The sequence below is a fragment of the Beta vulgaris genome, chromosome 9, assembly GCF_026745355.1.
Source record: "Beta vulgaris subsp. vulgaris cultivar EL10 chromosome 9, EL10.2, whole genome shotgun sequence".
NCBI classification, from domain to species: Eukaryota; Viridiplantae; Streptophyta; class Magnoliopsida; order Caryophyllales; family Amaranthaceae; genus Beta; species Beta vulgaris.
The window spans coordinates 40,934,052-40,960,948 of NC_079210.1; the positions used below are offsets into that span (position 1 = coordinate 40,934,052).

Below are 26,897 nucleotides of genomic sequence, written 5' to 3' on the forward strand. Positions count from 1 at the left end.
AAACTGAACCGTTAGATCGTCTCCTACCCTATTACCTACTCCTATCTCTCCTCCGAACCTAAAAATCCTAATACACTCGTTGCTCCTTCCATTTCTATTCCATCATCCTTGCCAGAATTCGGCCACCACCACCCTTCCTCCCTTTTTCGCTGCTCTTTCTCTATCATCTCTCATCCTTCACAACCAATATCTTTTACTGCCTCACGAAATACCGACAAACTCTTTGTTCGCCTCTCATCATCCTCGCTGAACATCAACGTCATTCTCGATGCACATTGACGAAATCTTTGCTTGACTCCACCAAGTACGTCGTCGTCGTCGCCGCTCATCATCCTCATTCACCTTCGTTCATCTCTCATCCTTGCTCGACTCCACCAGCGTCGCCATTGTCGTTGTGGCTGATCTCGCATCCTCATCAACTCCGATCGTCGCTCAACTCAACTAGTGCTAGTTTATTAGTTTCATTTTTATTTTTTTAACTATTTTATAATTTATTTTTCCTTTTTCAAGATCCAATTTTAGGGTTTGTAAATGTTAGATCTGAAGGCAAAAAAAAAAAATCAAGCCAAACATGTGGTGATAGCGAGAAAGCTTCTAAGATAACTGAATATTCGTTTTTATTTTACCTTTTTTTAAAAAAAAATTATTTATCTGATAAATTTAGATCTGTGATTGTAATTTTCTTTTGACATTCTCAAATTCAATAAACATATCTATTTTTGCAATATTTTATTTTTTTTGTTTGTGTCATGAAAGTGAAGTAAGTCCTATCTGAATTTTTCATATGGGTTTGTCTAGTATAAAGAAAAATAAATCTGTAATTTTGTTTTAGTTTGTTTTAGTATATGAATTTTCTATGTTTGCCATATGCGTTTGGATTTTTTTCTATTGCTCATGTTAATGTAAGAGACTTCGTGCTTGGCAATTGTTTTCTTCTGTTTAATTTGGCATATTGGAGATTGTGAATATGTAAGTTTATTTAATTTGGTTATTGCAAATTGTTTAGTATAGGTTACGAGAATTTGAGATATTATTTGGTAGAATATTAAAATGGGATAATTTGATAGAATATTTGGTAGAAAAAATGGGGAAATTTTGGTAGAATATTAAAATGGGATAATAAATTTGAAGTATAGGGTTTAACCAGATATTTTTTAATATTATTTGAAAATGGGGACATTGGTTAATTAAATGAAAATATAAACAAGTACATGATATTCAAAGTTTAACCCTTTAATTAAATATAATTTAATTTTTTATTTATTTAATTATTAAATGTACAAAATTTTATAAATAATATATTTAAATGATTCTCTAGATATAAAAAATAATTGAATTTTAGTAATATCTTGTTGAGTACAGTCGGGTTCGAGTTCGAATGCAGCTCTGTCTCGTCAGGTCAGCATATAATCTTGCAAGGTGCGTCTAGGTAATCCCAGGTCAGGTTTCGGGACTGACCCTCACAGGTCGAACCAGGATCAAGTCAGGTCAGAATCAGGTTGACCCAACGGTTAGATCTGTTTCTGACACCACTAATCTGGAACCAAGTTTGAGAAAGGTTGAAGATGATAGGGAAGGGAAGTGGAGAAGGAAGGGGAGAAATGAGAAAAGAGATGAAGTATATCCATACCGTATTTTTATACACGTATTTAGGGCATAACTAGGAAATTTCATGACGTCATTTAGCAAACCAGTATAAATTTCACGCACCTCTTTTGGTTATGACACTTTCTAAACCGCCAAACATAAAACCGTGATTTCTTGTGGTTGAATTTCAATCTTTTTAATTTAATTTAGCACATGGTTCCTAATTCATACGAGACGATCTTGGCAGATATAGTGGTGGCATGATAGGTTATAGAAATAGGTGGGTGGGAATCATGGTATATGTTTTATGTGTATTGTATAAGGCAATAACACATAAGGGACACCAAAAAAATAGAAAAAAGGAATAAAAGAAAATGAAAAGAGATAACGGTTTCATTTGAATAAATAAGGGGAGTAAGACATTTAAACTAAACATCAGTTTTTTGAGAAAATAAAATATAAATACAGTTTTTCTACCTAATTAATTTCATTTTCTACTTCGTATGTTATCACACGCTATCGTATGCATTGCGTGCATGTAAGGCTAGCTAGTAGTCTTATATGCATACTATGTGTGCAAAAATCGTTTTCAAAGTTTGACTAACTATAAGTTGTAAGGGCTAATAGAAGTACTTCTAATTTCTTTAGCAATATTAATAAATAACCTTAAGACAGTCTTATCACGATTTGACGTCTTCTATTTTTACTCAACTTCGACTATATGGTACATTAAATGTAATTTCAGGCTATATGAAGCTATGACTATGTTACAATGTATATAGGAGTAAACTTCTCCTCTGTTAACATTAGAAAATCTGTTGTGCAAAACGGAAATTAATATAATATGTTATAGTATGAAAGTATGTAACAGTTGCAACAGATGCATGAAGAAAGGAATTAATAAATGAAGACTTTGAAGAAAAGAAGAATCAAGATTGAAGTCAAGTTTATATGTTCCTTAGAATAGTTACTTTGGATTCAAATGTAATATGCTCGAACTTGGTGATATGCTATGTGTCGAAATATAGATAATATAAAATTAGTATAATTATTATTTTCTTAGAGTTAAGGAAATAAATAATTATATTAATATTATATATCAATATAAAAAGGAAATCAGTTTTCGAAATAAAGAAAAAGATTTTACAAAATCGTGTTTCCAGCAAAACCTGTTTTTAAAAGAGTTTTAGAAAAAGATTTTACAAAAACGTGTTTCCATAAAAATGTATTTTTAAAAGATTTTTATAAAACCGAGATTTTCCAAAACGAGTTTTATAAAATCAGATTTTATTTTGGAAAATACTGTTTGATAAAAAAAAAACAGAATTTGAGTTGAAAATAAAATCTAATATGGAAAACTTATCTTTTTGAGACTAAAGATAAAGATGGAAAAAGATAAAGTTTGATTTTCTAAAAGAGAATTAAATCCCTTAAATGAAGGAATTAAAAAGATATCTTTAGAATGATGGTCATCCAAACCATGTCTTATGAAAGGGTTTTATAATTTACTTTTAGATCTCACGTTTTCAGAGAGAGAAATCAGAAATATTAAGAGCTGAAAACTATTTCCTACGGCACTGAGCATAGCACTGAGCGAGTTAGATTCAAGTTACTATTATACGATTGTAATTGTCCTCTAATTGCTTGACTAAGAAGCACATAATTGAGGATCGTTTTCTTTCTGTAATTTCACCATTATAGAGAGTTACAACTCTTAGAGTTAAGGGTTGGTTGGCACTACTAGGGTTAGTAGTGGGTGAATCTTATTGTATCAAAAGTTTGATATTTTAGGGTTCAAAGAAATAAAGAGTCTTGTTTCGTGTGGACGTAGATCTCAGAGGTGAGATTGAACCACGTTATATCCTTGTTTGCGTATCAAATTTCACATACTTTTAGTTTATTATTCGCAAAAACTCAAATCAGCGATTTACGAGTGTTTGGCACAGTGTCAGGCACTGAGCCATAGAAGAGATTTTGCGAAAATCGATTAGATTTCACCACTCAATTCAACCCCCTTTCTTGAGTGTCACCTTGTGTTCCAACAAAATCCATTACAGTGACGTTGCGAGACAATGTTGGAACCAAGCTGATCTGGTGCAAAAGAGATGTAGTAAAAATATATGTAAATTTTAATTTATTGTCAAAAGAGAACAAAGTATCACACTATATAGGTAGCTCAAAAGTTACACATGAAATTAAAACATTGGACATAATACAATAATCTCAAAACGGAAACAACACATAAAATAACATAGTAAAAGAAATAATGTATATATCACACTATAAATCCCAAGAAACTAGAATATATATGACCCTTCAATGCTTAGGCACTTCCGGCACAGCAGGCTTGGGCAACTCAGGCAATGTAGGTTTCGGCATTTCAGGGAGTGTAGGCTTTGGCAGCTCGGGCATCGTTGGCTTGTGCACTTCAGGCACTGTGGGTTTTGGTAGCTCCGGCAATTTGGGCTTGGGAACTTCAGGAACTGTAGGCTTGGGAATTTCTGGTAGTGTTGGCTTTGGCAACTCGGGTACTGTGGGCTTGGGAATTTCAGGAACTGTAGGCTTGGGAATCTCTGGTAGTGTTGGCTTTGGCAACTCAGGTACTGTGGGCTTGGGAACTTCAGGCACCATGGGTTTTGGTAGCTCGGGAACTTTAAGCTTGGGCAATTCAGGCTCATGAGTGATCTTGGGCTTGGGAAGTTCATGAACTGCAGGCTTGGGCACTTCAGGTACTGTGGGTTTTGGTGTCTCAGGCTCTGTCATCTTGGGCTTTGGAAGTTCAGGCACTATTGGCTTTGGTAGCTCGGGCAACATTGGCTTAGGCATTTCAGGTAGTTTTGGCTTGGGTACTTCAGGCAACGCGGGCTTTGGGAGTTCAGTCAGATCAGGCAAGCTGGGCTTTGGAAGTTCAGGTACGTGGGCTTAGGAATTTCAGGCACATGAGGCAACTCAGGCTTTGGGAGCTCTTCAAGAAGGCGGCGAGCTGCAACTGGCTTGGTGGTGCTACTCATCACGCAAGCAATGAGCATGATACTCAATATAAACAAGCGAGACGCCATGGTTGGCCGGAGGAAGAGAGATCAAAAGTTAAGCTAGAATAAGCTAGAATAAGAAAACTTCTTAGCTTCAAGAAGAAGATTTTCTGTTTTATGAGGACATGGTGTTTATTTTTAATGAGAGATATTTATAGGTAAGGTGTGAAGTATAGAGCTGGTTCAAGAAGATGAGGTAGGTAAAAGAAGTTGTGCATTGTTCAACTCCTCATCTATATTACACCCAAGTACTTGAAAAACATTACTTTGGTTTTCTGGCTGATGTAATTAGTATGAGATATCATCAGAGTTTATAGCTCAAAAGGAAAAAAACAAAGTCTACTTGAAGTTAGAAAAGTTGGATATCTTTTTTCATCTTCTTTCTCACCTTAATTATTTAACATAAACTTCTCAAAGATGCAACGACTTCAATATTTGGAATATTATGTAGAAGTTGATAAATGGAAGCTGGCGCATGATGATCGGCTAAAAGGAAGTTTATCTTTAGAACAGTGCATTATTGGAAGATAATTAAGCGAAAAATTTAGAAACACAATACTATGATTGCTTTAAGTATATTTCGATGACATCTACATAATTACTCCGTTTTTTATTAGCTACATTTACATATGTACAATTGCCAAGGAAATATACGGGAATCATTGAAAAGTAGAATAATTTAGCATAGAGTAGTTGTCATTTTGTGCAATGAAGACAAAAATAAGGGTATAAAAGTAAATAATACGTGGGTACCACATACTAAAAGTAGAAATGTTTAGCAAATGTAGCAAGTAAATAAGTAAATTGAGACACTCGAAAATGCTAAAATGTAACAACTTAAAAAACGAAGGGAGTAGAACTTAGAATATACTTCTAAGTTCTAACTTGCCGATCGATTTCAAGGAAAACTATAATTCAGAAACCGAACTTGGGAGAGAAATGGAACCTAACCACCCCGAACTTGACCTCAATTTGGATGTAGCCCGAAGGGTGAACCGGGTGCAAACACACAAAAAAAAAATTACAATTGATTACATCCTATTAAACTTAAGCTGCGAAATTGGCAAGTAAGTTATCTTATTTTACTTCTTAGGAAGTTCCCATTACCTTGTACTTTTATGAGTTTTTCTAATCAAAAGATAATAATGTACACTTTCTTTTTTTCCTCAGTTGCACTTAAATTTGAATATCAATGCTGAGGACGGAGGTGCCAAATTTAGTACATTACAATAATGTACTCGAAATACAATATTTCTTCCATCTTAAAATTTTTGCATCATTTTTATTTGACCTTCGCACTTCTATAGTACTCTCTCCGCCTCAAAAAAATATTCTCATTTCTCTTTTACAAGTTTTTCGTCGCACATTTTGTATAAATATTTTCAATTATATATTAGTAACCATCATAAAAGGATAATTTTCATAATGTATTTATTAAGACGAACCAAATAAGATTCCGGATGACTATGTTTTTTCTTATATATTGAAAAAAATTCAGAATATTCACTTTACTTATGAATATTGCACTTAATTAACATGTTTTTCGTATCATGTACTTCTTGTGCTCTGAATTATTTGCAACAAATAGATTTTTACACTATTCATATAGTCTCTTTTGCCCATCTAGTATGATTAATATGTAAAGTACAGTTAAACATATTATGTTAGATCTTGTTAGATTTGTCTTGATGTTTACTTTTAATATATCAGCATTATATAATTTTTACTCATAGATAATAGAATATACTAATAGTTAGAGTTGTGAATTGAAAGGTGTGAAAATCCTAAGGTTGCAAGTAAATTGGTCCGGATATATAAGTTTGAACTATAGGAATTTTGCCTTGGGCTTTTCCCGTTGAAAAGGGGCTTGGGTGGGTGTTTACCGGTCACATAACTAGCTCTCTAACATATGCTTCACCACCAAAAGCCAATATATGAACTTTCTTAGAGCTTATGAGTAATTATAGTCTTTCCACCTCATAATCATTTTGAATTGTGGGTAGAATGTGAAAAAAAATATGTGGTGAATTTGCTTATCTAGCAACTTTCCATGCACAATCAAATAACTTTTGCTATTTCTTAGGCATTGAAACTTCAAAGAAAACAATTTTCTAAGAAATACTACTTCCTACATTTAACCAAACAACATCACCTTAAAAAATAAGTTTCAAGTCTAATAAATGCAGATCAGGCCTGATCAAGTTTGATTAGGTCTAATATAATACTTAAAAATAAGTTCTATTAAGAATCAATCAGGTTCTGTTCAGTTTGTTTCATGTGAATAGAATACACCTTAAGAAGTTCCACTTCCCATATAATAATACTAGTCTTCTTTCCACACGATGCGTGCATGGATTATTTTGATGATTATTATTATTAAATTTATCTAAATGTAATTTTAAAGGGTGTAATTTACAATTATCTTTAATTCTAATTAAATATCACATGGTGGAAATATATAAAAATTATCTGATGAATAAGTTGTTTTCTCATTATTTTTATGACTTGTTAATAGATGTTGGTATTGTTATTGCATTTCAAAGTTTAGGTAGAATTAAAAAATTTATGTCTTTAGTTTTGTAATTGCTTTGAAAACTGCTTTAGTTATGTGAATTTATTCTTCAATCATAATTTTTTTCTCTCACTATACATATTTTTATGACAGATTATTTTAGCTACTTTGAAGTTACTTTGATATACATATTTTAAATTATGAAGGATTATGATTGAGGAAAATCTCAAAATCGTAATAAGTAATAATTTCTATTGAATTAAGGGTTAAAAAGTCTTTTAAAAAGGGGACACCAAAATTCCCCTTGACTTATATAATAGAGAGTTGGAGATTTATAAGTATATTTCTTAGCTCCTTGTTCTCCTTAAATGACCCCTCGTATTAGCATGAACCAACAACCACTGAGTTAAACAAATTTAATTAAAAAACTCCCTTGAAAGACAGGAACCCCCCTCTCTAACCCCCGTTAGAGAACCCTACCACCTGGTCTATCTCCGCCGCGGCGGCCGTACTCCTCCGCCTATGGCTGAGGAGATTGCCGAATCTGTTTCACGTTTGAATATTGACGAAGAGGAGGACGAAGTTCTTGACCTGCATATATTGAACCCTAACCCCGAAAACGTCGTCTCGCTGCTTTTGGTGGGCCGATTGTTAACTGAACGAAATTTCAATGTCGAAGCGTTCAAAAGGACCATCACCACTGTCTGGGCTCCGGTGCATGGACTGGTCATTAGGGTTTTGAAACCGAACCTATTTGCTTTTCAGTTCTTCCATTGGAGGGATATGTTGAAGGTCCTTGAGGGAAGACCTTGGTGTTTTGACAACATGTTAGTTGTTCTAAAAGAGGCTGAAGGAGATGAACAACCGGACTAGGTATCTTTATTTTCTTCTCCCTTCTGGATTCGTCTAAAAAACCTCCCCTTTAACATGAGATCTAATGACGTAGTTAGGGCTTTGATTGGAAATATGGGAGAAATACTAGATATTGAAGAGGATGTTTTAGGTTTTGGCCGTTACCGACGTGTGAAAGTCATGTTAGACATAACAAAACCTCTGCGAAGATATAGAAAATTGAGGGATAAGAATGGGAAAGAATTACAGATTGACTTTGCCTATGAACGGCTCCCTTTCTTTTGTCTAGGATGTGGAGTTATGGGGCACTCTGAGAAAGATTGTCAATTTGTTACTGAAGAAGAAAGATGTGAGAAGCTTGGGTGGAATTTGGGGCTCAAAGCTACCCCAAGGAAAGGAAGAACAAAGGAGATTGAAGAAGAAACCAAGTTCAAAAACTGTAAGAAGGTGTTGTTTGAAGATGTAGCTGTTTCGAAGAGAGAGACTCCAGCTTTTAAACCTTTAGCTCTAAAAAATCTAGTTGATGCCCCCATAAAGGTGTGTGTGAAGAAGGATCCCAAGTTAGCATTAAATGCATTGGCTGAGGTGTCAGAATTTCAACCACCACTTGTCATGGAGCAGGTGGATTTGTCTTTAAACTTGAGTGGGGACCCCTCCCATAATGCTGCTGATTTTTCAAACTTTAGTGGGGACCTCTCCCATGATGTTGCTGTACCTGCAGTGAATAAAACAAAAGAGAACTTTGTTTTTTCGGCCACTAAGGTTAGTAAAGGTGTTAAAGTTGGAGCATGGAAGAGATTGGCCCGTGGGCCTATGGAGGAAAAAGGAGTGCAGCAAATGGACTTGGACAATTCTGAAGTTGTCCATAAACGAAGTGCTGATGGTAGTCTGGTGATTGATGCTGGTGAAGTCAATGAGGGGTATGAGGATGGTGAAGGTACTTTAAAGCGTCAGAAGCTAAGTATTTCTCCTGAATTTGTCTCCTTTGTGTCGGCGGAGGTTGGTGATGACCAACCCCGCCCGTCATTATGAATATATTATGTTGGAACTGCCGGGGGATGGGCAACCCTCGGTCAGTTCGTCAGCTCCGAAGGTGGAGCACTTTTTATGCCCCTGCTGTGGTGTTTTTGTCGGAAACTATGATTAATAAAATTGAAGTAGAAGCATTAAAAAGTCGCTTGGGCTTTCAAAATGCTTTTGGTGTAGCGAGTAGAGGTAGAGCTGGTGGTTTGTGTTTATATTGGAAGGCTGAGGTGCACTTTTCTCTTGTTTCTTACTCTCAACACCACATTTGTGGAGATATCGATGATGGTGATAAAAAATGGAGATTTGTGGGGATTTATGGGTGGGCGAAAGAGGAGGAGAAGCATCACACCTGGACTCTCATGCGACATCTGTGTAGTGAGACCTCTAGACCCATTCTATTCGGTGGTGATTTTAACGAGATTTTAAGCTATGATGAGAAGGAAGGAGGAGCAAATAGAGTTAGGCGTGAAATGGTCCACTTTCGTGAAGCTATGGATGATCTCTCTCTTCGTGACTTGGGTTATAAAGGAGTATGGTATACTTGGGAACGTGGGAACTCTATGCTTTCTTGTATCCGGGAAAGACTTGATAGGTTTGTTAGCTCTCTCTCTTGGTCGGACCTCTATCCCAACACCACGGCTGAGCATTCATTCCGTTACAAATTAGACCACTCGGCCATCATCATCCGTCCAAACCGAGTTTCTAGGCCTGCTAGTAAACAGAAGCAATTCTTCTTCGAGACGAGCTGGCTGCTGGACGAGACTTGTGAAGAAACTGTCCGGTCCGCCTGGGACCAATCTGCTGGGGATTTTCTTATGGGCCGTATTGAAGCCATGGCACAAAGTTTGAAAGGCTGGAGTAGTGTCAAATTTGGGAATATTGGGAAACAGATTGAGAGTGCTGAAAAGAAACTTAGTCTCGCACAAAAACAGCCCATTTCGGATACTACTATTAGCTCGTGCATTGATCTCGAAAAGAAGTTAGATGACCTTCACGCCAAACATGAGGCCCATTGGTTTCTTCGGTCGCGAGTTGCTGAAATTAAAGATGGTGATAAAAACACAAAGTATTTTCACCACAAAGCTTCACAGAGAAGAAAAAGAAACTTTGTAGCAGGTCTGTTTGATAATCAGGGGGTTTGGTGTGATGATGTTCAGGATATTGAAAAAATTTTCTCTGACTATTTTGATTCGATATTCACTTCTTCTTCTCCCTCTGAGTCTCATCTTGATGCTGTATTGAGTTTTATTGATCCTATTGTTAGCAACGATTGTAATCAAAGTCTTCTTCAGCCTGTCACGAAAGAAGAAATTTTTGCTGCTCTTCAACAGATGCACCCTTGCAAAGCCCCTGGACCAGATGGTATGCATGCTATTTTCTATCAGCGTTTCTGGCACATAATTGGTGATGATATTACTGATTTTGTTAGTAGCATTTTACATGGTACACTGTCTCCTAGCTGTGTGAATCATACTAACATTGCTTTAATTCCGAAAGTTAAAACCCCCTCCAAAGCTGCTGAGTTTCGTCCCATTGCTCTCTGTAATGTGTTGTATAAGCTGGTATCCAAAGTACTTGTGATTAGATTAAAAGAATTTCTCCCGAGTCTTGTTTCTGAAAATCAGAGTGCGTTCGTCCCAGGGCGTCTGATTACTGATAATGCTCTCATTGCTATGGAGTTGTTTCATTCTATGAAATACAGGAATAGGAGTCGCAGGGGTACTATTGCTATGAAGCTGGATATGAGTAAAGCTTACGACCGGGTTGAATGGGGTTTTCTGAGGAAACTGTTGCTTACTATGGGCTTTGATGGGCGTTGGGTAAACTTGATCATGAGTTGTGTCTCATCTGTTACATATTCCTTTATTCTCAACGGGGGAGTATGTGGCTCTGTTATCCCGTCTCGAGGTCTTCGGCAAGGTGATCCCCTATCTCCATATCTTTTTATTCTTGTTGCTGATGCTTTCTCTAAAATGATTCAAGGGAAAGCTAGGGATAAACAGATTCATGGAGCTAAGGCCAGCCGCAGCGATCCAGAAATTTCTCACCTTTTCTTTGCAGATGACAGTTTACTCTTTACTAGAGCTTCTCGACAGGAATGCACTGTTATAATTGATATTCTCAACCACTATGAGTTAGCATCCGGGCAGAAAATTAATTATGAAAAGTCGGAGGTCTCGTTCAGTAGAGGAGTCAGCATCACACAGAGGGAAGAGTTGAAAAATCTCTTGAACATGAGGCAGGTGGACAAGCATGAAAAATACCTTGGTATCCCCTCTATCTCTGGTAGATCAAAGAAAGCCATTTTTGATTCACTTTTAGATAGAATTTGGAAGAAACTCCAAGGTTGGAAAGAGAAATTGTTATCGAGAGCGGGCAAAGAGGTTTTACTGAAGTCGGTGATCCAGGCAATTCCCACTTACATTATGGGCGTTTATAAATTCCCCTCTTCCATTATACAAAAAATCCACTCAGCTATGGCTCGTTTTTGGTGGGGTGCGTCTGATTCGAAGCGGAAAATTCATTGGAAAAATTGGGAATCTATGTGCACTTTGAAATGTTTGGGTGGTATGGGGTTCAAAGATCTCAAAGTTTTTAATGATGCTCTCTTGGGTCGGCAAGCATGGAGGTTAGTTCATGAACCTACCTCTCTTTTTGCTAGAGTCATGAAAGCTAAATATTACTCTAGTTGTGATTTTTTAGAGGCTCCTCTTGGGTGTTCTAGAAGTTACTCATGGAGTAGCATATGGAGTTCAAAGGCTCTTATTAAGGAAGGTGTGGTTTGGAGGGTGGGAAATGGTACCCAAATAAACATTTGGGATGACCCTTGGGTGGTTGATGAAAATGGGCGATTCATCACTAGTGAGATAAATGGAGAGGTTACTACAGTTAGCGAGCTTATTGATTTCGAGAGGATGGATTGGAGGGTTGAGACTATTGAAGCTGTGTTTAATGAAAGAGATGTACGTTGTATCCTTATTATTCCTTTAAGTTCATTTCCTATGAGGGATGAATTGACTTGGGCTTTCACAAAGGATGCCCGTTATTCTGTAAAAACCGCTTACATGCTTGGGATGCGTGGGAATTTGGATAACTTTCACCAAGCTTGGGTAAGTCTTTGGAGTTTGGATGTTAGTCCAAAGGTTCGTCATTTTCTATGGCGCCTTTGTTCTAACACTCTCCCTGTGCGTAGTCTACTGAAATTCCGGCATATGACGGAGGATGATTCATGCCCATGGGGCTGCGGTGGGATTGAAACGCAAGACCATGCCATTTTTGGCTGCCCATTGCAGCGTGATTTGTGGATTAACAGTGGCTGTGCGGCCCTCTGCCCGCTTGATCCTTCGATTTCTATAACTGAAATTATTGTGGGTTGGTCCAGACTTGATGCAAAGGTTGTTGTAAAAGGAGCTTTTCTTGCGTGGATTATTTGGGGAGAACGTAACTCACTTGTATTCAGCAGCAAAGTTACCCCCCACGACATCTTGCTGAACCGTGTGCATAGAACTGTCGAGGACTTCGGCAAATATGCAACGAAAATCTACAGTCCTATTCCTCATCGAACGGTTGTGAGCCCGAGAATCTGGACAGCGCCACCTATGGATGTTGTTAAGCTGAACGTGGATGCTTCGCTCTCAGTGGAGGGTTGGATTGGGCTTAGCACCATAGCCCGGAAATCTGATGGCAGTGTAGTATTTGCAGCCACCCGACGAGTTCGTGTGTGTTGGTCTGCTGAAATTGCTGAGGCAAAAGCCATTGAAATGGCCGTGCGGTTGGGTAAAAGATTTGGTCTTCAAGAAGTTGTGGTGGAATCGGATTGTCAAACTCTCATTCACCGTCTCTCTAAGCATGCTATCTTTCTTGCAGAACTCGACATTATTCTGCATAATATTCTTTCTATTTGTACTTGTTTTAAGTCCATAGTTTGGTCTCATGTGAAACGTGAAGGAAATTTTGTAGCGCACCATTTAGCTAGAATTATTCCTTTTGGTGTAGAACAAGTTTGGGAGAACCACTATCCTCATGAAGTGGCTCCTTATGTTTTGATGGACAATTTGTCCCTTTAATTTATGATAGCTTGCTTTTCCCCTCAAAAAAAAAAAATATAATAGAGATATGTTATGTCAGCCAAACAACTCCATAAACTTACTCTTGATCTTTAGTCAAAGACGAAGAATGTTGGTTTTCGGTCAAAGCGTCTAAGTTAGCCATTTTGGTAACATTTTTTTATATGTTTGGCTTACAGGCTTAGCTACCCAAGTACTTTGACAAATTTGAGATTCGAGATCCGGTTCAAAGATCATACATTAGATAGGTGGGTTGTTGGTTTTCCATGATCCAATCATCTATTCCAAAAAGTTCTATAATAAATAGGGTAGGTTGCTTATATGGTTGTCTAGCTACCTCTATTATTATGCTATTTACTTTCACTGAAATCGACTTAAATATGACTTTTCATAGACTATCTATCTTTGTATATATCTTTGTTTAGTAACCTTAATTATTTCTTGCTGAACTATTACTAAATTTTCTTAATTAACAATCTCAGAAAACTTGGGAGTACATATATTAAACTACAGAGTACCAAAGTACAAGGTTAATAAATTTAAATGCGTCATTAGTCATTACTCATTACTCATTACCTACATAGATAGTACAATCTCAACCTTAAACATAAGTGCGTGAGAGGTAAGCATAGCAAATCGAAAATATAGAATTAGGAAAATACCATTACTTTAAAAACATAGATAAGACTCCCAAGATAGCTATAGGATTCTCTTATACATATAACGTCTTATCTAGTGTGACACATAATTCTCATCTTGCCGCCTCACGTAGTTAATCTTAGATAATGAGGTGATGAAATTAGAAGAGAGTAACCGGTAATATGGCCTGAATTGACTTAGGGTGGTGTAATAGGTAACCCACCTAGCAGAGGTAATGATCCTACAGTTATAGGCACAGCACCGACAGTAGGATGTATATCTATCTGAAGCAATGAACGCTTCGGCTTTCGGAGTTCAGGCAAGGTGGGCTTTGGAAGTTCGGACACCGTAGGCGTAGTAAGCCTAGGCAGGAGGACTGTAGGAAGGATTTCCTGAGGAAGGTGATCTGGGTCTAGGAGTTTAGGCAAAGTGGGGTTTGAAAGTTTTAGGAGGCGATGAGCTGCTACTGGGAGAGTAACAGTGCTCATCATGCCAATAGCAAGGAGCATAAGGCAGAATAGAGAGAAGTGAGAAGACATGGTAAAAGAAAAGTAGGAGCGAACAAGTATAAAACTCTTTCAAAAGTGATATGAAACTTGTTGGTCTGAATATGGTGTATTGTTTTGTGTTTGCAAGTACTTATAGAAGAGGGGTGAATATATAGAAGGCAAGTTGTACTACAACTGTACAAGGTCACGTTAGGTGTGAAAAGTATTGTTGGGGTTTTTTGTAAAGAAATCATCATACATATCCGGGTGTCTCTTGAGCATGTATGGTACATTCAAGACTATCTTTTGCTCATTGCTCATTGCTCATTGCTCATTTAATATCATCCAAAATGAGCAATATGTAATGAAAGATTACGAGCATTCCAATATGAGTAAAAATTAGTATTGTGTGTAACAGGTCCATGTGTACCATGCATATGATGTACTTGAGTGTATGATGAATGAACTCGCTTGTTTGTCATTATTGTATTGCGTTTACAGTTTTTATTTTCAGATAAAGATGTTTGTTACTAATTTTACGACTATATATTGATACTAAAAATATATATGTGAAAAATCAAATATAATTTTAAATATGTTATTGTAAGTTTTAATAATAAACAATAATTGTTTTTAGCTTCACTTATTTTAAATCTTTTGACTCAAAAATTATGGAATCCAAATTCAATTTAAGACTTTTTTTTAGTCCAATCCAACAAATTTAGACCGTAATGAATTAAAATATAAAAAATTTCAATCTACTTACACTATAAACCGAATATAATGCGTAACGTCGTAAGGATATATTCCAAATAGATCAAGCCTCCATACTCCATAATGGTTCTGAAAATACTTAGATTTACATGCTCCCTCTCATATTCTTTACACATTTTTCATTTTACTCATTTTCAACCAAATATTTGACAAATATGCGAAGAAAATTTGGCACATTTGAATAGACCCCATTTCCAGATCATCAAGAATAATCTCCTCAGCAAACAACCAAAAATCCAACAGATAAATTACAATGAAAATATTACAAGGCTCCAAGCTTCCAAACGGAGAAAGTGCAAACAACTGAAAATGCCACGGCCCACAATCAGCGGATAATGTGGAAAAAAATGTATAGACCTAGACTGAAAACACTGTAGGAGAAAAAAAATGAATGAATCTGGTTCGTTATAACTTTTGTGCATCGAGTATAATATAATATAATCAATATCTATTTGATGTAGTTAGTTTTTGTGTGCGTTAAGCATAATCAATTTTTGTATGATACGCTCAGTTTTCGTATGATGTAGTTGTTTTGTCGAATAAAGTCAGTTTTTATGTGATATAATCAATTTAGATGTACAACAGATAAAAAATATGTATGGTGAATTTAACACTCTGGTATTGTTTGGTTAAATATAGGAAGTAGTATTTTTAAGAAAATTGCTTTCTTTAAGTTTCAATTCCTAGGAAATAGCAAAAGTTATTTGGTTATTCATGCATGGGAAGTTGCTAGGTAAGCAACTTCCGCTATTTTGTGGGAATTTCTTAGATTTTGGTCAATCAAACAACATCACCTTAAAAAATAAGTTTCATGTCCAATAAGGACAGATTAGACCTGATCAGGTTTGATCAGTTCTAACATAACATTTAAAAATAAATTCTAATAAGGGTCAATTAGGTCTAATAAGTTATGTTCAGATTTTTTTCATGTGAATATATAGAACACACCTTAAGAAGTTCCACTTCTCATATAATGATATATTGTATGTCAGCCAAACAACTCCTTAAACTTTTACTCTTGATCTTTAGTCAAAGACGAAGAATGTTGATCTTCGGTCAAAGCGTCTAAGTTAGCCGTTTTGGTAACGTTTTTTTATATGTTTGTCTTAGCTACCAAAGTACTTTTGATGTTGATGGTTTTTCCCCTTTTTTCTCTCTTCTCTCTCCTTTCCCACAAAATCCTAATTCTCAATCTAAGGACTACCACCACTCTTTTGGGCAGTGGTAAGCCCCTATTCTCCTTTTGTTATTAGTTTTTTCATGTTTGTATTTCTAATAAACTTCAGTCTCTCTTTAATGAAGAGTTTTGCTACCCATATATTGGGTTATATCTACCCATATATTGGGTTTTATCTTTCTGCATGTGAGAGTTTGGAGACTTTTTGGATTTTTGTGTAATTCAATATGTTGACTTGTTGATCAAAATTTGTGCGGAGTTGCAACAGATGTCAAGACTACGTTTACAATCACTTGAACAGAATCCAGTTCTACTTTAAAATTACAAAAGATCGACAAACCCTCTTGCAGAAGGCTGCATCAGACAGCGATATGAAAGACGAGTGTGTTCAGAAGTGTTAGATCTACTCAATGATCGTGATTTTGTCATATTAGAATTGTACTTATTTCATTTTTAATATGTATTTGTTTAGTTTCTACTTCTATTGTAGATGACGTATGACTTTGAATCAATGAATTAACGGTAATTAGTGGATTCGCCCGCTCTACATAGACAAATTTGAGATTCGTGGTCCGGTTCCAAGATCATACATTGGATAGGTGGGTTGTTGGTTTTCCATGATCCAATCATCTATTCCAAAAAGTTCTATAACCAGTTTGTTAGGAAGCAATGTGTTGTAGTTTGATTAATGCGAAACACAAAATCAATGAAATAATAAAGGTGAGAATAAACTATAAAGATGAACAAACAAAGAACACAAGGATTTAAGTGGTTCAGTCAAATTTGACCTACTTCCACAGGTGGGGGATCAGAGCTTCTTTACTATAATGGAGAAAAAAAAACCCAGAGAGAATAGTACAGGAAGTCCTAAATTCTAGAGGCTAAAGTGTTTCATAAGTTGTATGTAAATAATGAGCACCAAAAAGTCCTTATATAACATAAGGAACCCCGCACTAAAAATCCTAGAATATACTCCGCACAAAACCCTAAAAAAAAAAAAGAAAAACTGATTTAGAAACGCATCTTGCAATCCGCGAGTCGCGATTGGTCTCGGTAGTTCTTCGTAAAATGGGCGTAACTTTCTTGTCTCTCAACAGAATTGGGCATATGACCTATCTTTGGAAAGATCTTTGAACAAGCTATCACCTCCAATTTGAATCACATCAAAATCATTTATATATTGAGAGATATGTGCATTCAAAGTCAATCTTATGCCATTCACAAGATTTCAAGTCATAAATAACAAATCTCCACCTTGACTTGAAACCGATCAAACAAGATAACTTCACCTTAAACAAAATTCCATAATCCTACTCACTTTAGGCAATCCAAAAAACAGACATCTTCTATAATTGTGTATCGATGCGTTTTCGAGCGCAAAATCCGTATACAAAACCATCACATGGCCTAGATCGAGAGTATAAAGTCACCAACGCCAAGCATGCTTCCTCAAATTGACCAAACTCTCTTCAAACACTTCTTCATCTCAACAACAAACTCAAAGGCAATTCTAGAAACTGAATGACATCAATAATTTCTAAATTGCAATTGTACTTAATAAACACAAAAGTACCAAATTTGAGATAAAAAATAGCATAGCTAGAACAAAAACTAATGCATAACCAAGATTGCTACTTTATTACAAACTCAAAAAAACAATATATCATAAACTCCAAAAAAGAAAATCCACACGGTTTTTTGTTTTACCTAGAGATCTCAAGGGGACACCAAAACATAAAGAGATCGTAGAAACAACAACCCCAAATCTTGTAACCCTAAAGTGCAAGATCATCATCAAGAACAACATCGGCAATATGTGCAGATTGATCCTCATTGGACATTTCTCCATTTTTCTTCTTTAATTTCCAACACTCAGATTTAATATGACCCTTCACATGACAATAGTTACAGATTTCGCCAGAATTTTTTCCACCATGAGCAACCAAAGCATTTGTGTAAGCAGAATTATTAGATTTATTGACCAATTTATTGTCAATTAAATCTCTCTGAGTTAAGGCCTCCTTAACATCCTGCAAACTCAAATCATCTTTACCATATAATAAGGTAAAGTAGATGGGAACACCTTGCACCAGATGGCCTCCACTTGGGTGTATAAGAACATGTGTCCTTCATATGTCGCGATGTGATCGTCGGAATCCGAGCTGGCGTCATATTTACACGATGGCATTTTGATTCTCGTCATTGGATGATTCAATATTTCTAGTATGAATGGGGAGAGTCTGGGTTTGATCAACAAGTGTCTGCCAGCCGAATAGTAACTAGCACCATTGGTGTTGTACTCTTGGTGGGGACGACTTTGACTCTCATCTTCTGAATTGTTGAGTTCCTCGGTTTCTAGGATTGCTTCTTCATATTCTGGGTCTTCAATTTGCCTTTCCATTAAGCGTCCCTCTTGAATAAAGGTCTGCATTCCGCCGACGAACTTGGCAACCCTTGCATTAGGAGTAAGGGTGTTGTTAGGATGAGTAGTACCCGCTTGCAACATTTGGATGAAGGACGCTATAATTTGTAGCTGCTGAGGAGATAACTGACTGAGTTGGTTCAGATTGAACGATCTGCCACCGATGTTGACCTGAGATACATTGTTCTCAGGAGTTTGTTGCTCGTTGCCATTCCCGGTCCCTCTACTTGAGAACTGGGGTGCACCGATAGGTCCGGTATTAGGGGGCTTAGTAGACCCTTGAACAGTTTCGAATCCTTGTGGACCACGTTCGTCATTATTTGCTCTTTCCATGTTAGCGTTCACAAAGATGGGAAGTCCCCCTCCTTCTAGCGCCAAGCTGCTGTACTGTTTCAGTGTTGAAACGGTTGGCGGTCTTGAGAGAAGTCTGTCAAAGATTGGGGTTATTGTCCTCTAGTGAATAGCTGCACAAGAAGCAAACGTAAACTACCCTTGGGGGGATGCGAGGAAACCCCCTCCGACGCTCAAGTTAGTACATGTCCCACTAGTATTTAGAGAAAGATAGCTTAGAGAGAGAGAGATCAGATAAGCTATTTTTAGTATCAGAGAGAATGTACCTGCAGAATAGCACTAGTGGGGTATTTATAGAAGTATTATTCCTCTGACAGGGCGCGTAATCCTTTGACACGTGTATGGCTGTGATGCACTTGACAGGTGGGAAGATTCCCATACTTTTGTCTTATTAGGCGACCGCCAACGTTGTCGGACCACGTTGGTGAACTGACTTGTTAGAGCTGTGGATGACATTTGTCGTGCTCGCGTCCGCAATAATGTTCGCGGACTCATCATAGTGGTCCGCTAACATACTTGGGTTATACCCATACACTTTGTTTGGTAAATTTAATTATTTCTTGTTCAACTATTACTGGTCCGAAAATTTTCTTAATTAACAATCTCATGAAACTTAAAAAAAACTCAAAATATAAAGGATCACAAAATGTTAGAGAGAGAAAGTGACAGAGGGCCTTTTAGCTAAGGCAGAAGAAGACCCTCCACCAGGCAGCCTTGAGTTATCCAACGTGTCTACCACTGTGCCAGGCAGAACTCATCTCTCCACTTAAATTCACCATGAACACCCACCTCCTCCTCCATCCTCACCTTCCTCGCCCTCCAAAACACGCTCCTGCCACCATGGACACCCGGCCCCTCCTCCAACCTCCTCTTCTTCGTCATCCAAAACACCCTTCTATGCCAGCATTGTTTCATCCCCCAACCCATCTGGGACTCTATCCTTATCCCTTCTATCCCCCACCTCCACTCCTTTCTCCACAACCCCCCCACCATCAATATCCCAAACCACCCCTTTTATTCCCATTTCAACGGAAGTTTACGAGAGTCATTGCACTCCTTGGAAGTTATGCATCATTATAAAGGTCATCGGAAGATCGATCGTCGCAAGGGATTTCCTCGCAAAAGAACTAACAAAAATCTGGGGTTGGAATCAAATACCAACCTTAACAGCTCTAGGTAAGGGTTTTTACTCCCTCCATTGCACCTCCATCGAGAGTAGAGTTGCGGTATTGTCTAAAGGACCTTGGTGTATTCAAAATCATCACCTTTGGGTCCAAGCATGGGAACTAGGGTTTAAGCCCTCGAAAGCCAAGTGTAACCTAGGTGCGGTGTGGGTAAAACTCCCGAAGCTACCTATTGAGCTATTTAGGCAAGATATCCTGGTTTAAGTGGGGAATAAACTTGGCCAGTTAGTAAAAATCGATAATAATACGTTGCAGGGGGGAAAGATATGCGAATATATGCGTGTTTGTGGAGGCGGAAAGTCAACCCCTCCAAGGAATTTGGATGGGGAATGTATACCAAGAGATAGAATATCTAGAAGGACCATGGTTCTGCCATAAATGCGCCAAGCTCGGGCATGATGCGAGAAATTGTGCCATTAATTATACAGAGCCAAAAATAATAACTCCCCATGAAGACAACCCTTCCAAATACCTTAAACCTAAAGCAGCCACAAAAAATACCAAAGAGCCAAAATCCAAATCTAACCTTTCAAGCCAAAGGTGGACCCCTGTGAAACTACAAAATACCGAAAAAGTAACCCCGCCCCCCCCCCCCCGGTCTCCCAAAACCCAGCAAATCCCATCCCTCAAAAAAGTAAACCAAACTTCCCCAGTCACATCATAGTCGAAGCTATGGTCTATGAAAATCCGTTTCAGCCTCTACAAACTTTAGAAGCCTCCACTGAAGAGCCTGACCCCTCCCTCATGTCCAATCCACCCGTAAAAAATGGGCGTACCAGTACTTCACCTCTAAACACTCAACCCACCCCCCCCCCCCCCCCCCCCCCCAATCTCCAAATTCTCTCTCTCACCAAAAAGAAACCCCCATACCTCCCCAAAATAATTCCCTGATCACCCCTATATCAGATGGATTTCATTCCAAGCTCGTCATCGTCACCCCCGCCACCCCAATCGCCAGAAACACCACCATCATCACCATCCCCTCCCCGGCTAATTCTAAAGGACTGGAGCTACCGTTGCATATTCAGCCAACCCCCCTTGCCTTTGAAGCCGGAAGTGAATCAATTCCATACGTTCTACCTATGGAAAGAGAGCGACAACCTCATCGAGATATCTCTCCAAGAAATGAAGAACATGATCTTCAACCCAATGCTAGTACCATCCTACCTTCTCAACCTTCACAGGTACAATGAAGAAGGTGCCATAGTGCCAGCCTATCTCCCCCAAGTGCAAGACCTTCAACATTTACCCCTGCCACTCAAGATTTTCATCTCATGGTTACTGAGGAAGAAAGTGGGGGACGAAGATGGGCAAAGATTACTCCTCCACAACCTTTAGAATCGAATCGTAAAATCGAATCGTAAAATCGTAAGATTCTACAAACATGTATAGTCAAGATATTACACTCAATCTTCATTGAATATGCTTAAATTATAAGTTAAAAGACCTAAAAATTGGAAAAAAATAATTATTTACCCACTATATTGGCAATAACTAACAATATATATCTCTTATTTTCTTTGTTAGAATGATTTAAACTTGCGAGGTTTTCGCTATTCAACAGAAATGTATAGAATCGTCTAAAATCGTGAATCGAATCGTCTACCATATTTTGAATCGTAAAATCGTAAGATTTTAAGATTTGAATCGCGATTTTAATAACTTTGATGTCGGTCATTTTCTGGAATGCGCGTGGTATTGCGCGAACTTCTTTTCACTCCAACTTTCGTCATATCATCCAAGACCACAACCCGGATATAGTTATCCTAGCTGAAACCCATACGTGCCAGCGTTCTACCGCCATCATTGTCCAAAAACTGCCCTTTGATAACTGGCACCTGGTAGACCCGCGGGGTTTTGCGGGCGGGATTCTCATCCTATGGAATTAGGCCCGAGTTACTCTCACTGTGATGAGTGACAACTCTTAAAGTGTGCTGACCCTGGTGGAGGTACGTGACAATTCTCCCGCTTTCATTTTAACCACTATTTATGTTAGTCCGTCATTAACTTGTCGTAAAGTATTATGGTTAGATCTATATGACATCTCTAAACCGATTGATCTACCTTGGGTTGTAATCGGGGATTTTAATGAGGTTTGCTCAAACTGAGAGATGGGGAGGGAATCCAGCTTCAAAGTCTCGAATGGACCTTTTTAATAACACCCTAAATGATTGCAAATTAATGGACCTTGGTTTCTCGGGCCCAAAGTTTACTTGGTCGAACAAACGTAAGCATGCTCCTATTCATGAAAGGCTAGATAGAGGATGTGCCAATGACTTATGGTTTGCGAAATTCCCTAATAGCTCCATTCATCATCTCCCTAAAATCATGTCGGATCATTGCCCTCTTTTACTTCGTCTCGACCACCCTCCCCTTCGCACTGAACCAAAACCCTTTAGATTCGAGCCTATGTGGGTGCTTCATGACATGTTCCCATCAGTTGTCCAAAAGACTTGGCTTGCTGCCTTTTCACTTGACTCTAAGCTAGAACAAACGAGACATGACCTAATTGTATGGAACAAAGATCACTTTGGTAATGTTTATCACCGAAAAAAGAGAATCTTAAGTAGACTTAGGGGGGTTGAAAACTACCTACAACATAATTCGGGCTCCTTATTCCACTTAATTAGAACTCCAGGAAACCCTCTAAAATGACTTCCTATCCACCCTAGACCAAGAGGAGCTCCTTTGGCGCACTAACAGCAGGTTGGATTGGTGCACTAAAGGTGAAAGAAACACTGCCTTCTTCCATAGGACGGTCCAAATTAGGAGACATAGAAGCTGGATCATATCCCTCCAAAACACCGTAGGGGAAGAAATTTCAAAGCCCGAGGCACTAAGTGACCATATCATAAGCTTTTATTGTAATTTGTTCACCTCTGAATCCTTTTCTTGTCCTGCCTCCTCTATGAACCCCTGTATGAATATAACTGCAAGCAACTTTTGTCAACCTCCTTCTTTGGTGGAAGTAAAAAATGCCATTTTCTCAATGAAGCCTTTAAAAGCTCCAGGTCCGGATGGTTTCCACCCGCTGTACTTCCAAAAGTCTTGGGATACCACTAGCCATGATCTCCATCTCAATATTTTCGACTGGTTTAGAAATGCTAATGTCCCTGAAAATCTTTGCAATGCTCTCATATGCTTGATTCCAAAAGTCGATAATCCTACTACAGTCAGACAATTAAGACCATTTAGCCTTTGTAACATCATCAACAAAGTGAACATGTTTGTGAGGAGATCAGAGATTGGTTTAGGAATAGGGAAATACCAGAAAGCCTAGGGCATGCTCACATCTGTCTGATCCCGAAGCAAGACCCCCCCCCCCCCCGAAACAGTGAAACAACTAAGAACCATCAGTCTATGTAACACTCTTTATAAACTTGTCACTAAAATCCTAGTTAATAGACTTAAACCTTGGATACCAGAGTGGATCTCTCCCAATCAAAATAGCTTCATAAAAGGGCGGGGGCCGAAAGTTAATCTTGTAGTAGCCTCCGAGATCCTTCATTCCATGCATAAGAAAAAAGGGAAAACGGGATGGTTTGCATTAAAAGTGGACTTAGAGAAAGCTTATGATAGAATGGAATGGAGCTTTGTTAGGAAGTGCCTTGATTATCATAACCTTGACAAAGCTTCCATTAATTTGATTATGAATTGTATTTCCAAAGCCTCGTCATCTGTACTGGTTAATGGGAAGAAGACGGAATCCTTCACTCACTCGCGGGGATTACGTTAAGGAGACCCCATGTCCCCGTACATATTCAACATGTGCCTGGAGCAACTCACATCGCTAATAAATCTAGCTTGCAAAAAGGGTGACTGGACGCCTTTTTGGGTGGGGAAAAAGAGGGTTAAAGTGTTTCACCTTCTTTTTGCAGATGATCTCCTATTGTTTGGGAAGGTTGACGAAAGCACAACATTTGCGGTTAGGGATATCATGACGGAATTCGGTAAAATCTCGGGACAAAAAGTTAATGAAAGTAAGAGTCGATTGGTCTTTTCCCCGAATACTAAAGAAGACTTAAGAGACCTGTTTCAAAACACAATTAATGTCCAGGCCTCTGAAAATTTAGGAATGTACCTCGGCCTACCTCTCTCACATAAACGTCCAAGTAAAAATGATCTTCAATTTGTGGTGGAAAAAATTAGAAAAAAACTTGCATCCTGGAAAACCACCACTCTATCTAGAGCTAGTAGGCTTGTCCTTGTGAGAGCTACTCTAAACACAATCCCAAACTACTACATGCAAGCTTATGCTTTCCCGACTTCAATTCATGAGGACCTCGACAAAATTTGTAATAACATTCTTTGGGGCTCGTCGGAGGGTAAGAATAGGCTACACCTTGTCTCTAAGAATGCGACTTTTCGGCCAAAGAATATGGGAGGTCTGGGAATAAGAAAACATGCTACCCTTAATAAAGCACTAATGGCAAAATTAGGATGGAAATTGTGCCAAGGCCCACCGTCCTTGGCAAAAGAGTGTGTCCAGTCTAAATATCTAAGCAAAAATGGCATTACGAGTTTTAAGAATGGGTCAAGAGTGTGGCAAAGCATAGGTAAAGGTTGGCCCATCGTTGAATCTAGTTGCCAGTGGTATTTTGGAGACGGGTACTCAGTGTCCTTTTGGGACAATAACTGGTTAGGGGTGGGGCCCATTAGACAATATGTTATTGGGCCGCTGGAGGAGAAAGAAGCTAGACTAAGAGTTAGGGATTGATGGGAGAATGAAGGCTGGAAGGTGCCCTTCCTGTCAATTGTTCTCCCAACTCACATCACTATGAGCATTTTCAGCTATGTTTGGAAACCCCTTGAAGACCCAGATCAACCTTTTTCCTCACTTGTCAAAAATCGTCAATTCTCCACTAAAGAAGCCTTTGTCCAAGCCAATATCTTAGATAATGCAAGTATTTCAGTCGATTCTTGGGTGTGGAAGGGTAATCACTCTCCTAAAATTAAGTTCTTTCTTTGGCTCCTATGGTGGGGGCGACTCCCGACCCAATCATGTCTCTATGGTAGGAATATAGTGCCGAACCCAATTTGTAACGTGTGCGATTCGTTTGAGGAGGATATTCTTCACCTCCTTCGTGATTGTGATAAGGCTAGGTCCACATGGGAGCTTATTCACCTTGATCTTGAGTTTGACATTGTTGGGGTAAATGAATGGATTAGTCAGAACCTGGCGAGAACGGAGCGTAGCCATGGAATCGAATGGAAAAATTTATTCCCTTACATCTGCCATCAAATATGGGTGAATAGAAATAAGTTCCTATTTGAGGGAACTATCCACCCTCCTCCTGAAATTACGCTGAAAAGAGCGGTCTTTGCGGCATGGGAAGTCATCTCTTCCTCCATAAACCCCGCAAATCATACACTTATCGACAACCATAACCTGCCCAATATTTCATGGAACTGGGAGTTAGTCTCGGTTGATGCTTCATTCACCCACAGTCTCGAGGTCGCAGGGATAGGGGGGTGCATACGGTCGAAATTTGGTAATTGGATTAGAGGGTTTCAAAAAACTATTTATGCCTTAGATGCCCTTATGGCTGAGATTATTGCGATAATTCATGGTCTTCAGTTGGCTCATCAGTTGGGTCTTGATAATGTTGTGATATTGTCAGATTGTCAGGAAGCTATTCTTCGAATTAACCAGGAAAATGTTTATGTGGATGCTTATACTCATGTGATTGTTAAATGTAGGGAGTACACTAAGGTATTCAAGGAAGTGAAGTTCGTATTCGTGAAGCGCGAGTTTAACAGTGTGGCTGATGCTATGGCAAAAGATTGTAGGAAAAACTATTTACAAGTTAATGAACTCATGGAAATTCCCCATCCCCCCATGTTTTGTAATGACTTGCTGTCGTTGGATTGTAATGGGTTATTCAAGCCCTAACTTGATGTTTGCGTAGTCTATATATGATGCCATTTTCAACAAAAAAAAAAAAAAAAAACATCATCAACAAAGTTGTAACAAAAATCATTGTTCAAAGCATACTAAAATCTGTCATTCCGGAGTGGATCTCGACCAATCAAAATGGTTTCATAAAAAGAAGGGGTCCAGAGGTTAACATTGTAGTAGCAACTGAAATACTGCATTCTATGAACAAAAAAATGGTAGATTTGGGTGGTTCGCTCTCAAAATTGACTTAGAAAAAGCTTACGATAGAATTGAATGGCATTTTCTTCGCACTTGTCTTGTAAATCTCCATCTAGATGTGCACTCAATCAATATGATCATGAACTATGTTACCCAAGCTTCATCCACTGTTCTTGTTAATGGCAAAAAAACCCAGCCTTAGCTTTCCCACATTCACGGGGCCTTAGACAAGGAGATCCCTTGTCGCCATACCTCTTCAACATCTGTTTGGAACAACTCACTGATAGGATCAACCTAGCCACAATGAATAAAGCTTGGACCCCTTTCGGAGTGGGTAGGAAAAAAGTGCCCGTCTCTCACTTACTATTTGCGGACGACCTACTACTGTTTGGTAGAGTCGATCAAACAACGGCCTTTGCGGTTCGAGACACACTTGTTGCCTTATGTAAAAACTCAGGTCAAAAGATCAATGAACAAAAAAGCAGGCTTCTTTTCTCCCCTAACACTCCTCATGAGCATAAACAATTATTTCAAGACACCCTCAGTGTGGCTGAATCCAAAGACTTGGGTACATACCTAGGTTCCCCCCTCTCTCACAAAAGACCTAAGAGAAAAGATGTACAATTTGTGGTTGACAAAGTAAAAGAAAACTCTCTCTTTGGAAAACGAATTATCTCTCTAGGGCTGGG

At 38.3% G+C, this 26,897-nt stretch overlaps 1 protein-coding gene and 1 non-coding gene across 2 annotated transcripts in view; both read right to left on the reverse strand.

Moving 5' to 3' along the window:
* LOC104903821 (protein PELPK1) overlaps positions 1–26,897 on the reverse strand; it is a 41,965-nt gene that overhangs the window by 10,277 nt on the left and 4,791 nt on the right. The gene's annotated exons all lie outside the window — the stretch shown is intronic.
* Positions 3,696–4,463, reverse strand: LOC104903819 (protein PELPK1). The gene is made up of 2 exons (XM_057391743.1): positions 4,298–4,463; positions 3,696–4,267 (listed from the first exon to the last, which is right to left on the reverse strand). The coding sequence occupies exons 1-2, from the start codon at positions 4,411–4,413 to the stop codon at positions 3,904–3,906; spliced, it is 480 nt and encodes a 159-aa protein (XP_057247726.1). The 5' UTR covers positions 4,414–4,463; the 3' UTR covers positions 3,696–3,903.

Excerpts from the sequence above, each read along its gene's own strand:
- LOC104903819 (XM_057391743.1), bottom strand. The coding sequence starts at position 4,413 with ATGCCTAAGCCAATGTTGCCCGAGCTACCAAAGCCAATAGTGCCTGAA. Across the intron at positions 4,268-4,297 it reads CCTGAAGTGCCCAAGCCTGC|TCATGAGCCTGAATTGCCCA; the intron begins AGTTCATGAACT and ends GCCCAAGATCAC.